General features: G+C 42.7%; 1 protein-coding gene and 1 long non-coding RNA gene across 2 annotated transcripts; both read left to right on the forward strand.

The window, feature by feature from the left end:
• Nucleotides 1-741: 741 nt before the first annotated feature.
• LOC127158724 (uncharacterized) lies at nt 742-1473 on the forward strand. Its single transcript, XR_007826251.1, has 3 exons — nt 742-812; nt 1002-1115; nt 1200-1473. It is a non-coding gene; the product is annotated as an uncharacterized LOC127158724 (long non-coding RNA).
• A 124-nt stretch (nt 1474-1597) lies between these two features.
• LOC127158723 (NACHT, LRR and PYD domains-containing protein 4F-like) lies at nt 1598-9252 on the forward strand. Its single transcript, XM_051101741.1, has 4 exons — nt 1598-1721; nt 1934-3683; nt 6853-7022; nt 9185-9252. Exons 1-4 carry the CDS (start codon nt 1598-1600, stop codon nt 9250-9252), a joined length of 2112 nt encoding a protein of 703 aa, XP_050957698.1.
• The last annotated feature ends 4292 nt before the right edge of the window (nt 9253-13544 follow it).

Raw genomic sequence — 13544 nt, forward strand, 5'->3', positions numbered from 1 at the left:
GCTGCCCTGTGGCGTAAATCTGAACAATTATTCTCTGCCTATGCCCCCTAAGAAGGGAGTCCTGCTTCAAGCAAACTATTAGTAGATGGATCGTGGATGCCATTTCTACTTCTTATGAGTCTTCGGACCTTCCTTCTCCTATGGGTCTTGAGCCCATTCCACTCGTGTTTCGGCTGCTTCCAAAGCACTCATGTTAGGTGTCCCCATCCAGGACATCTGTAATGCTGCGGGGTGGTCCACGCCACTCACCTTTGTCAGGTTTTATAGCCTAGACACCCGAGCCACTCCTGGCTCTTCTGTCCTTGTGCCCTAGCACCACTAGGCAGGGACTTCGAAGTCTGGTGGCGTGGGCATCTCGCTCCCTAGCGTTTGCCGACGCAGCTCGAGTTCCCGAAGGGGAACGTCCCAGGTTACGTATGTAACCATGGTTCCCCGAGGGAACGAGACGCTGCGTCTCGGTCCATCCTTCTGGCATCCCTGCCGAGCGCTCGCTTCATTCTCGAAGCTGACGCCGGCCGGCTTCGCACGTGCTTTTATGCTTCCTGGTCGGTGACGTCACCCGCCCGTGACGTCCCGTTTTCTCATTGGTCAGATTTCACATGTGTTCAGAGTGTGGTTCCGCCAAAGGCGTTCCCTAGCGTTTGCCGACGCAGCGTCTCGTTCCTCGGGGAACCATGGTTACATACGTAACCTGGGACGTTCTCTTTTAGTCCAGCTAAGCAAAAGAGATCAGAAGCAGAGCCCAGCTGTGTGTCCATGAAGAGTGACCCACGAATAAACTGTACCAGTGGAGATCCATGGCCTGGTCTCAGGTATAACATTTGTATAACAATATGATTATTGCATGACCTTACATATGGTCAGTTCACTATTTGTGTAAACAGCATATGAAATGATTAAAAAGTGTTCTTTAAACTAAATTTTATAATGATAAATGTGTAGTTGATTTGTTACATACAGTAATAAGTATGAAGTTCGAACTTTAATCTCTCATGTTTTAGTTCAGTTCATCAGAAGAGATCAGAAGCAGAGCCCAGCTGTGTGTCTATGAAGAGTGACCCATCTATGGCTGAACCAATGAAGTGTAACAGTGGATATACACAGCCTGATCTCAGGTATATTTCTGTAAGAGATATGATTTGAATATATGATACAGAATATGTAAGACATTGTGCTTATTAACTTTTTTTTTTTTACAGCCATGAAGTCCTCAACACATTTAGAGAAATCTGAGGAAGCAGTTTGAGTGTCTGTATGAGGGAACAGTGATGCAGGGAAACCCAACACTGCTGAATAAGATCTACACAGAGCTCTACATCACAGAGAGTGAGAGTGCAGAGATCAGTAATGAACATGAGGTGAGACAGATTGAGAAACAATCCAGGAGAGCAGCAACAGAGGACACAGCCATCAAATGCAATGACATCTTTAGACCTTTACATGGACAAGTCAAAGCCATCAGAACTGTGCTGACACAGGGAGTCGCTGGCATTGGAAAACAGTCTCTGTGCAGAAGTTCATCCTGGACTGGGCTGAAGGGAAAGACAATCAGGACGTCCAGCTCATATTTCCACTTTCTTTCAGAGAAATCAACTCGATGAAGGACAAAACACTCAGTCTTTCAGATCTTCTTCATGTCTTCTTCCCTGAAGCTAAAGAAATGGAAATATCCAGAGAAGATTATAAAGTGTTGTTCATCTTTGATGGTCTGGACGAGTGTCGTCTGTCTCTGGATTTTCAAAGAAATGAGATTCAATTAAATAACGCATTGTGTGATCTGAAAAATCCAACAGTTCACAAGCCACATTACTTCACAGCGTGTTACACTACACCATTCATCTGCAAGACCACATTAGCACTGAGAAAAAAAAAAAAAAAAACTGTGTATACTTACACCGTCTTATCTAGCTTGCTACCTCTGCTTCTTTCCCAGGCACTCTGTACCCAACACTGCTGAATAAGATCTACACAGAGCTCTACATCACAGAGAGTGAGAGTGCAGAGATCAGTAATGAACATGAGGTGAGACAGATTGAGAAACAATCCAGGAGAGCAGCAACAGAGGACACAGCCATCAAATGCAATGACATCTTTAGACCTTTACATGGACAAGTCAAAGCCATCAGAACGGTGCTGACACAGGGAGTCGCTGGCATTGGAAAAACAGTCTCTGTGCAGAAGTTCATCCTGGACTGGGCTGAAGGGAAAGACAATCAGGACGTCCAGCTCATATTTCCACTTTCTTTCAGAGAAATCAACTCGATGAAGGACAAAACACTCAGTCTTTCAGATCTTCTTCATGTCTTCTTCCCTGAAGCTAAAGAAATGGAAATATCCAGAGAAGATTATAAAGTGTTGTTCATCTTTGATGGTCTGGACGAGTGTCGTCTGTCTCTGGATTTTCAAAGAAATGAGATTCTACGGGATGCAAACAAAAAGACATCAGTGGACGTCCTGCTGACAAATCTCATTGTGGGGAATCTGCTTCCCTCTGCTCTCATTTGGATCACCTCCAGACCAGCAGCTGCTGATCTCGTCCCCTCTGAGTGTGTCCATCGAGTGACAGAGGCACATGGCTTCAGTGAGCCACAGAAGGAGGAATACTTTAGGAAGAGAATCAGTGATCAGAGTCTGGCCAATACAATCATCTCACACCTGAAGTCATCAAGGAGCCTCTACATCATGTGCTACATCCCATTGTTCTGCTGGATCTCAGCCACTGTTCTAGAGAAGATGCTGAGAAAATCAGGGAAATTAAATATTCGCAAGACTCTCACTCAAATGTACACACACTTCTTGATCATTCAGACCAACATCAAACATGAGAAGGACTATGAGAAGAAGGTGACAGATGAAGACATGATCCTCAAACTGGGGAAACTGGCTTTTCAGCAGCTTGTGAAAGGAAAACTGATCTTCTATGAGGAAGACCTGAGAGAGTGTGGCATTGATGAGACAGAAGCATCAGTGTACTCAGGATTGTGTACTCAGATCTTCAGAGAGGAGTTTGGCTTGTATCAGGGGAAAGTCTTCTGCTTTGTTCATTTGAGCATTCAGGAACATCTAGCAGCTCTATATGCACACCTCTCCTGTACAAACAACAAAATATATGTTTTTGACCAAACCAAACAAAGTCTGTTGTCTAAAATTTTGCACTGGTTACAAAATATATATTATTATATTAATAAATATATATTAAATCAAGTTTCATTCCCTGGGCTGCATCAGAAAGCTGTGGATGAGGCTTTACAGAGTAAGAATGGACATCTGGATCTTTTCCTGCGCTTTCTTCTGGGTCTCTCACTGGAGTCCAATCAGACTCTCTTACGAAAACTACTGACACAGACAGGAAGCTGCTCCTTCAACAAAGAGGAAACAATTGATTGCATCAAACATAAGATCAAGGAAAATCCCTCTCCAGAGAAATCCATCAATCTGTTCCACTGTCTGAATGAACTGGGTGATGATTCACTGATGCAGGAGATGCAACATTATCTGAAATCTGGAAAAATAAGAAAAGCCAAACTCTCGTCTTCACAGTGGTCAGCTCTGGTTTATGTGTTGCTGACATCAGAGCAGAAGATGGATGTGTTTGATCTGAAACAGTTTATTGGAGCACAACATACAGCAGATGAAGTTCTTCAGTATCTGTTACCTGTGGTTAAAGAATCCAGATCAGTTCGGTAAGTAATACTGACAACAATCACTACACTTTCAAAACATGATCACATTTAGGATTTTAGCATGGGCTTTCTTAAGCCAAGTTCACACTACACGACTTTAAACGTCGGCAGATTGCTGTGCTGTTCCGACTAAATGACTTGCTTGTCTGTCTTTAAATTGTTGTGGTGTTCACACTACGCGGCATTACATAAATGATCCGTAACCGGGGGTTACAAACTACACAAGCTGACAACAACTGTGTCATCCAACGACTCTACACAGTCCCCAAACCACGTTTTGTGATGAAAACACAATGCGGTCAAGTGAGCCGCCGTCTGTGAACACTCGGTCAAGCCAGCCGCCACCTGGATTTTGCTCCATGTCTGTTTGTTGAATTACGGTGTTGTGATAAAGCTTCTTTCTCAGATTTTTGGATGCGCCACACATTCGTACCGTAATTCCAAGAATAGACAGAGCATTTAAATCAAGGCGGCAGCTGGCTTGTCCGAGAGTTCACAGATGACGGCTCACCTGACCGGGCAAAAAACGCAAAAAGTGAAATGGGAATGACGTGAAACAACACGTGAAACAGGAGTAATTTATTTGAGAATGGACGTTGGAAAAAAATTGGTGCTGGAAAAAAAAATATTTGTTCACCGTTGGCGAGATGTTGGCGACACGCCAGCGAGTCTATTTGACATTTGTTTGGCATCGGCGAGATGTTGGCGATGCGTTAGCGAGCCTATTTGATGCGTCTTTGAGTGGTTCACACATAAAGACTGACGAGTGCTGATCACCTGTTGATTTTCCCTGATCACATCCCGACTCAGCTAGCTCATTAACTTGCAAATCGGGCTTAAATCATGCTTAATATCCTGTAGTGTGAACTAGCCTTTACCAAAGCATCAAAATGGGTAAAATCTTACAGAATCAAATTTCTGGCAGTGAGCAGGAGAGGTGTGTGAGACACATGTACTAAACCAGCTGAACAGTGGTGGACAGTAACGAAGTAGTTTTACTATTCAATTCAATTCAAATTTATTTGTATAGCGCTTTTCACGATACATATCGTTGCAAAGCAGCTTTACACCAAATTGACATTTTTACAATATATGTAGTAGTAGCTTGATGTACATATGGCAGAGATGTGTGGTAAAGATCAATTAATGACGTAATCAAACAGACAAAAAAAAAAAACAAAAAAAAAAAAAAAAAAAAAAAAAAAAAAAAAAAAAAAACACTATAAATTAGTAGCAGAATTCGGTAGTGCTGTATGTTTTCAGGGTTGGCATCATCTGAAGTCCTCTGTGGGGTTGGCATCATCCCTTCTTAAGTGTTCTGGATCCACACTGGAGCTTGCGAATTCCTAGTTACCATGGGATGTCAATCCCATGGCAAAAACAGAGAACAAATAGGAACATACTTAGCGTAGCAGCTGTTCAAACTAAGAAAGGAAGATTTGTTAAACCAGAGCTAAAAGATTAATAATGAACATTTGATCAGGTATAACTGCGGGAAAAGTTTATGAGATGCATTATTTGAATGCTTGGCTAAAAAGATGTGTCTTTAATCTAGATTTAAACAGAGACAGTGTGTCTGAACCCCGAACGTTATCAGGAAGGCTGTTCCAGAGTTTGGGTGCCAAATGCGAAAAAGCTCTACCTCCTTTAGTGGACTTTGCTATCCTAGGTACCACCAACAGTCCAGAGTTTTGTGACCTTAGGGAGCGTGATGGATTGTAGCGTGGTAGTAGACTAGTTAGGTACGCAGGAGCTAAACCGTTAAGTGCCTTATAGGTAAGAAGTACTATTTTGTAGCTGATGCGGAACCTAATAGGTAGCCAGTGCAGAGACTTTAAAATTGGGTGAAGTACTATCTGTACTTCACTGGAGAAGTTTTATTTTGAGTAACTTTTACTTCACTACATTCCAAAGCATATGATCATACTTTTTACTTTACTACATTTTATAAAAGATATCATTACATCTTATAATATATCACACAGAAACGATTTATTCTCAAACTGGAATGATCCAATTGCAGCTGTTATTGAGTCGACAACTCACTGATTCAAATGATCCATTTAGTCTCCAGTGAACTGAACTCACAAGTAAGAACCACAAGGTGTTAGTTAGCATGCGCACCTGAAGCTGTGAAAAGTAAGTTATTAATGTGGAATTAATTATTGTAACTGAAAATCATATTTAGTTCAAACTATCAGTTGTTTGTGAATTAAATCTGCTGTAAAGGGTGCTCTGTTTAAGCCCACTGAAATTCTTGAATGCAGATACATCAACATCAGTGTCTCTGTGTTTTAGGTCAAAAAATAAAAAAATTAAAATAACACAGATTAAATAACTTATGCATGTTCATATTTCCCGCTGCTGTAACGTTAGCAGGTTTATTAAAATGTGAATCATAAATAATGAAAACGATCATTATTTTCTAAACAAATTGGCAATTTATATTCTTTTTAACCTCAAATGCTTGTCTTGTATAGCTCTGCATGAACTCTGTGTATTCCAGTTCAATACAGTTAGGGTATGTCAAAAAACTCCTATCTCATTTTCTCTTCCAACTTTAAAATCGTCCTACATCGCTGCAGAAGTACCGACCCAGTGTTTACAAAGTGAATGTGCAAGAAGGTCAAACGGCCTTTACAAAAAACGGTAAAACAGCAAAGTAGGTTGATTTTGAAGTTGGAGGGAAAAATGAGATGGGAGTTTTTCGACATACATGCAGAGCTAGAGGTTAAAAAGTATAGAAATTGTTAATTTTTTTTAGAAAATAGCTAATTGTTTTGTTGATAAGACCCTTCTTCCTCGGCTGGGATTGTTTAGAGCCCTTTGCAGCAGCATTTAAACTGTATTTTGGAAGTTCAAACTCGGGGACACCATATTTGGAGAGAAATCCTGATTTTTTTTTCTCAGAAAACATAATTTCTTTACGACTGAAGAAAGGAAGTCGTCATTCTTTAAAAACAGTTTTAGCCTTAAATTCTAAAACTCAGTCACAGGATACATGCAATGGTTTTAGCTTTGCTTCTACTGCATCACTACTACAGTGTGTTTGCTCTCCACAAAGGCTAGAGTCCAGTTATCTAACTGTTAAGCATTGTTTAATAGCACATTCAATCAAAATATAAACTAAAAAAGATTATTTTGTATATTTGTATTGTTCTTCATACAGGCTACAATCCTGTAATCTCACTGCTCAGTGTTGTGAGAGTTTGTCTTCAGCTCTACAATCCGCAAACTCTGTCCTGAGAGAGCTGGATCTGAGTTACAATGACCTGCAGGACTCTGGTGTACAGATGCTTTCTGATGGACTGAGGAATCCAAACTGTCAGCTGGAGATACTGAGGTATTTAAAGAGATAGTTCACCCAAAAATGCAAATTCTGTTCTTATTTATTTACCTTCATGTCATTCCAAATCTGTAGCCGGGTTTCCATCCAAAGTTTAACTTGTGTGCCAAATTAGAATGTTGCATGTAACATTTGCGAATAAGCACCATTTCCATCCAAGTCAAAGAGAACAAAACTGTCACTTCAGCAAATATGATTCTGGGTGGTGTGATTTTCAAGAGCAATGTTGATGTTATGAAGATTTGAATTTAAACAAAATATAATCTAAAAGAACACTTTGATTTATTACAATTACTTATATCAGCTGCCAGTAGTAACTGTAGCAGAATCAATTTTCCATCAACTAATCTGTTCGCTCAGCGAACATTCAGTATAATCTTTATATCAACTCTAAGAAATGATATTTTCTTGGCCACAGAAAATAACTTTCTTAAAGTACCATTGCATTAGAGCATGTAGCTCGAATCGGAATCGTAAAGGGACATTAATTTGCAAGGCAGAATCAGAATCAAAACTCATGTAATTTGTGCACAATAGTTTATTAACGAAGGACTAACACATAACTAATCTAAACAAACAAACATGAAATCACTCATACATGGGGGAATGGTCAGTGAGAAGCAGTTAGAGAGAGAGAAAGGAAATGAAGCTATGAAAAGAGTCAGTTAACCACCTGCTGTGAAACCATCAGTGCTGTCTACAGCTTATACTAAACCTCTGTATTGTTTAGTTAAATGTACGATACTTGCATTGCCTTGGTCGTTGAACAAGTGTCCAAATGCAGTCTCTGAAAGGTCTTGATGGTTTGAGCAGTGGTGGTTTTGGAATTGCAATCACGTTCTTCCGGGTCTGAAGAGTGATGAATTCCAAAGATGTTCTGACTCAATGGTGACTGGGAGTTTCTTCCCATGTGAAAGTGAAGAAGAACCAAGAGCTGAGAGGGACTCAGCTGAAGTCCTGTGATCTTTGGGGAATGGAAAGACAAGGCCGCAAGGCCTGGCGCACACTTAGGGAAGTCCTGAAGAGTTCTAGCTCATCTTCTTAGGTTCTCCAAGAACCACTGACTGACTGAGGCGAGTCATGAAGATGAATTCAGGGTTGAGTGGAACTGTCTGGCTCTTTGTGGTCGAGAGCCACAGCTCTGTATGTTGGGCCTGTCGGGCCCGCCGGGCACGCCCTGTGCCGGCTCAGGCTCCCCGTGGGTTCCTCCACACGGGCAGCAATCGGAAGATGTTGCAGACGAGTGAAAAGTGTGAAGAAGAGAAGGAAGAGAGAGGGGTCGATGCCTTTAAACTCTCTGGAGGCTGTGCCTCCTGGAGGTCCATGAACCAATGGTAAATTTCACCTTTGGAGGGAAAGTTTACGACTCTTTGTCTGTGAGCATGGTATTTTGCATATGTAATTCGATTGGGTGTTGATGCAAAAACTACTAAGGTTTCTTAAAACACTAACATGTTGCAAAGGTATCAACATCTAATTTACACCATCTTTTAGATCATTAAAATACGAACTCAAAGAGTCCAAGCATGACATAGGTGGGTTATACTACTAGTCATCTATCATAATACATGCATAAAACAGTAGAAAGACAAATACAAATACAACAGACAAAATTAAAATACAATGCAGTAATACTGTACACAATGACCTGGGCTATGTGTGATAGGAAGGTCAAAGAAAGGTTTGTCTGTGAATGAATAGGAAAGAGTCATTTCTATAGCAGTATGTTTCTTTTTTAGAGAGATTTAAGTAGTGGGAGATTCTCTCTACATACTTGCAGGTTGTAAAGTTTATCTGATCTGGCCGAGGTATTCTGGTGTCCATGGTAACCAGGGGCCTGGTGGGCCATTGGAGACATCCCGGCAGACAGTGTTGTGGATTGGGCGAGGGGGTCTGTGATTATTTGTTAATTTAATGAATCATTGATTTAGCGAATCAAATGAACCATTGTGTGTCTGATTGGCCCAAACGCTACAACTCCCCCCTCTTCGAACGTTGTTGTCCGTCCAACAGACAACAGCGTGCGACATCAAAGGTGCAGAACAATCAGACACGCACCTGTCACTCATGGCTGGAAGAGAGCGGTGGCTCTCTGGCTGTTGGTGCCACTAGGAGTGGTTGGGGTGCTGTCAGGTGGTGTGCTGTGATGGTGTAGGCAGTAGCAAGGTGCAGGTCCTTGAGCTTGTGCCGCAGGTGTCATGGCAGTGTCACCTGTCGTCCTGAGGTGATTTGGCCTGGGTCAAATGGTTGCTTTAGGTGTTGTTTGGAACAACTGGTTGAACTCTCACTTGTGAGAGGGCAGGTGATTCCGAGGGTCGCAGGGAATCGTAATGGAGATGGTAGTGTGAAGAGAGTTTCAGACTGACCTAGTGATGATGGCAGGAGGGCAGCAGGTGGTTGTTAGCCCTCTGTTCTGCTTGAACGTCACTAAAAGTCTGATGTTGGCAGTGTTGCTTTGCTTTGGTGGCAACACTGGTTTAAGCTTGCCTGAGTTGTGTTGGCAGAGGTTTGGCTGTTGGGCCTGTGGGCCCGTTGCTCTATCCAACATTGTCTGGCTGCTCCTGGGGTGTCGGCTGGTTTTGCGGGCTGCTCCTCCCCTGGAGGAGTCTGATGCTGTGTTATGTTTGACAAGGAGTCAAAGTTTGTCCTTTCTGGTACTTCTCAGTGGAGTTTTGTTCAAGGAGCTCTTTTGCTAGTGTCAGCAGCTCCTGTATCTCAACAGTGGGTGTGTCCAGCTGTTGTTGTGCAGCCTCCATTTAGCACCTGTGCGAAGGGTGTGAAGGAGGATGTGGCTGACTGCTGCTGGACATACCGTGGTGTTCGCAGGCTGAGGATGCCCTTTTCCATGGCTCCTCCCAGTGGTTGGTCTGGAACCTGGGTCTGTTGCCATGGCGATGGTTATGTCCTCTGCTGGCTAGTGTCTTCCTGTAGAAGGGCCCGGCATTGTGACAATGCTGGGTGCCTTCTGGTGCCTGCTTTGAATTCTGGGTTGTGCAGTCCAGAATCAGTGGGTTCTTACAAACACCTTTGGTGGAGGCCTTGTGCTTGTTAAAGGCCTTGGGTGTCAGGTCACGCAGTTGTTGAATAGGCATTGAGTGAGGGCAGGCTAGAATGCCTAAATGGTGACTCACCATAGGATGCAGGTTTTGGAGGAAGAGGCTCTTGAAGCTGGTGTCCTCCTCCATCCCGGGTTCATTGCGAGCTCCGAAGTAAGCTCGTCGAAGTCTGTGGTAGTACACATGTGGAGTTTCACCCGGCCCTGTTTGGTGTCCAGGGCAGCGATCAGTCCGTGTTCAGACTCTGGGTCTGAGAATTCCTTAATGATGGCTTGTCTTAGCTGCTGGTAGTCCGATTGGATGTGTCCTGGCTGTCGAGCCAGGAAGCGTCGCACCTCTGGGCTAGAGGTGATCCAGAGCAGATAAAGTCTATCTTGGTAGTTCACACATTTCCAAGACTGAAGGAAAAATTCAATGTCTCTCATGTAGGCGTGGACGTCATGGTCTCCTGCAAGTTCTGGTGTGAATGCAGGGATGTTTCTCGCCATTCGATTGAGTTCTTTGAGTGTCACTTCATGTGTCACTTCAGAGTTCATCTGAATGAATTCTGTTCCTTCTGCGGCTGCAGAGGTTTCCTGGAAACTGACTTGTGAAGTGTTAAGCAGAAGGTCTTGGCTCCCCCTTCTGTATCTGTGTACAGGGGCATGGGGGTTTTTACTGCTGGCTGTGTGACGTGCAGCAGGGGGTCTTTTACTTGAGTCCATGCACAGTCTGTAAGACTGTTTCAGTTCTCTCTGAACCATGTCAAGCTCCTCTTTAATGTTGCCGAATTGCTGAGTCAGGGTTTGGACTTCAGCTCTGGCTGCATGCAGATGGCCTTCTAAGGCCTTAACTCTAGTGTCTCTCTCATTAAGTTCCATGCTGTTGTTTAACAGTGACTTTGTGTGAAACAGTTCTCTTTCCAAATCTTGTCTGGTGGCCTTTTCAAGCTGCTCTCTGTGTCTGGCAGCTGTCAGAGCCTCCTGAAGACTGGTGATTTCCTTCTGTTGTGCCGTTCTGTCAGGTTCCTCGCGCCTGTCCTGTTCCTTCTCTTGCTGAGCAGGTGTCGGTTCCCTTTGGAACTCTGTGACTTGCAGTTTCAGTTCATTTACCTCCTGTCTGAGGCCCTTGAGGGTGTGGACTAAGGAGAAAATGATGCTGGTCAGCTCCTGGTTGTCCAGGCTGGGTGTGAGGTGTCCACTTGTGTCGCAGTCCTGCTGTTCCTTTCTCTGCCATTGCAGGTTGTTGGCTGCTTTCGGCTGAAGAATGTCCATCACAGTGCTCTGCAGGGTCTCCAGGTGTTCCTGGTGGGTGGCAGGGCTGGATGTCTGAGGCATGCTGGTTCACTTGTGGGAACACGAGAGAGAAATGCAGACGGCAAATGCAAGTACATACAGAGGTGTTAGCTATCTGTATAGGGAACGGCTCTCTAGGCCGTGTAAGGTGTGAATAGCTGGTTAGGGCAGCTAGTGAGGTGGGGGTGCTAAGATTTTGTGCGGGTCAGCACAAAGAGAGGGTTTGAGTAACTTTGATGGGCTGTAAGCAGGGGGTCAGCTAATGACCAGGCTTTACCAGTAGTCAATTATTACTCAAAACACTGATGGTTCACAGGTTTGGTCACTATGAAGGTGCCAAATAAACAAAACTGAAATAAAATCAGAAAGAGACAGAGGGAGAAGGAAGGGCTTTCCTTATTTAGTTTAAGATAGGAGGTATGACTACGCAGTTGTTCCTTGTTCAAAGGCATGCTGCAGTAGGGTCATAAATCTAGGGAGACTGTTAGCTAAGCTAGCAGGGACACATCAAACATCTCAAGGTAAATAAGCAGAAACACTAGGAAGTGTTTCTAGTCTTCTCAGGGCCTATGGCTCATGTTGTACCTCAAGTAGCAGGCCTGACTGGTAAGGAGTAAGGAGAGACAGGAATTAGTCTACTAATGACCTGTACGGTTCATTAAGGGGACATCAGTTGCTAGAACTGCTATAATCCTATACCGAGAGGGAAGATAGTGATGGTCAGATAAACTAAAATAAGGAAAGAAAAATGAAAATATCCTAATAGCTTTAGGAAGCTAAAGGAAAAGTAAATAATAACTTGATTTAATTAAATTAGTGACTTAATTAAAATCAATTTAGCTGAACGGGTACATTCAAGCTAAACAAAGGTTAAAAAAAAAAAATAAAATCCAAGCGAGGTAGACCAAAGTCAGAATAAATTAACACAGTTAAAACCCAAGTATGTGAGGAGGGCCAACCTAACTGAGTCTAAACAGAAGGTGATAGCACAAACAGGAGGTGAAACCAAGAGAAAGGGGGAGAGAGAGGAGAGGAGTGGCTTGAACATTACACTTTACACTCACACATGTCTAAATGTTAGTCGGATGCTAACAGCTAACAGTTGAGGTAAAGGGCTTAGCTTAAATGCCTGTATGGCTGCTAAAGAGTTAGCCTTGGCTACACTCAGTTCTACTCAGTTTACACAAGGGTCTGTGATGTGTATGCTGTTATCAGATTGAACCGGAAGAGGCTGCTCTCAACTTCCGGGGTGAGACGTTGCTAAGAGACCGATGCATGTTCACAACAACGAACAAGCTGAGCAGAACTTGTGCTGCTGTGAAACAGGCATGGGAATCTTACACGCAGTCAGTTATGACTTTTTGCATACAACTTCATTCACAAATCAGATCAGCACATTCACTTCACAGACAATGGCAAATTCCTAGTTAGCTAAGCTAGAATTACACCATTAATTCGCTATTCATTTGCATAATCTTCATGATTACAATGATATGCGATAGTTACAAGAAGGCCTTAATTCGGAGAAATGAGGAACATCGCTCAAATCACCATTACAATAACAATACTGTAGCAAGATTTCTTCGTCGCTCAGTTTTAATATCAATGCAAGTGGGATTTCTTCACCATGCAGATTATTTAATGCCGCTTAATCTGAAATTTCCTTGTCAGACAAGACTTATGCATTTAAAACTAAAAGTGGGGATTTCTTCGCCCAAATTTAGATGAATTTATTAAATTATGTGGGCTGCTAATCTGAGATTTCTTCGTCAGAGAAGACTTACTTCCACATTTAAAGCTAAAAGTGGGGATTTCTTCGCCCAAATTTAGATTAATTCATTCTGGTACCATTTATACGGGCTGCTAATCTGAGGTTTCTTCGTCAGAGAAGGCTTACGCTCTACTAACAACAGAAATTAGGATTTCTTCGCTAATATCAGGTTAGTTTCTTATCGTACGATTTAAAGATGTGTTATAGCATTGAACAAGTTTCTACTGCTCGTGGTAGGGCACATTCAAGCTATAGTCTATCTGATGTTATCAGAAGCTGCATGTGTAAGACGTTAATAAAATTTATGAGACAAACACACAAGTTTGATATTGAATTCTGCTTGCAAATAATGTTTAAACGATTGCCACCGTTCTCCACCATTCTGTTGCGATTTTAGCTCAAAGGGAAATGTAT

Source organism: Labeo rohita, unplaced genomic scaffold (assembly GCF_022985175.1).
Source record: "Labeo rohita strain BAU-BD-2019 unplaced genomic scaffold, IGBB_LRoh.1.0 scaffold_1666, whole genome shotgun sequence".
NCBI classification, from domain to species: domain Eukaryota; kingdom Metazoa; phylum Chordata; class Actinopteri; order Cypriniformes; family Cyprinidae; genus Labeo; species Labeo rohita.

Bases quoted from the DNA above. Each gene is read 5' to 3' on its own strand.
- LOC127158723 (XM_051101741.1), top strand. From the start codon at position 1,598: ATGAAGGACAAAACACTCAGTCTTTCAGATCTTCTTCATGTCTTCTTC. The intron at 1,722-1,933 runs GTCTGTCTCTGG...CTTCTTTCCCAG, and splicing joins TGATGGTCTGGACGAGTGTC to GCACTCTGTACCCAACACTG. The intron at 3,684-6,852 runs GTAAGTAATACT...TTCTTCATACAG, and splicing joins AAAGAATCCAGATCAGTTCG to GCTACAATCCTGTAATCTCA.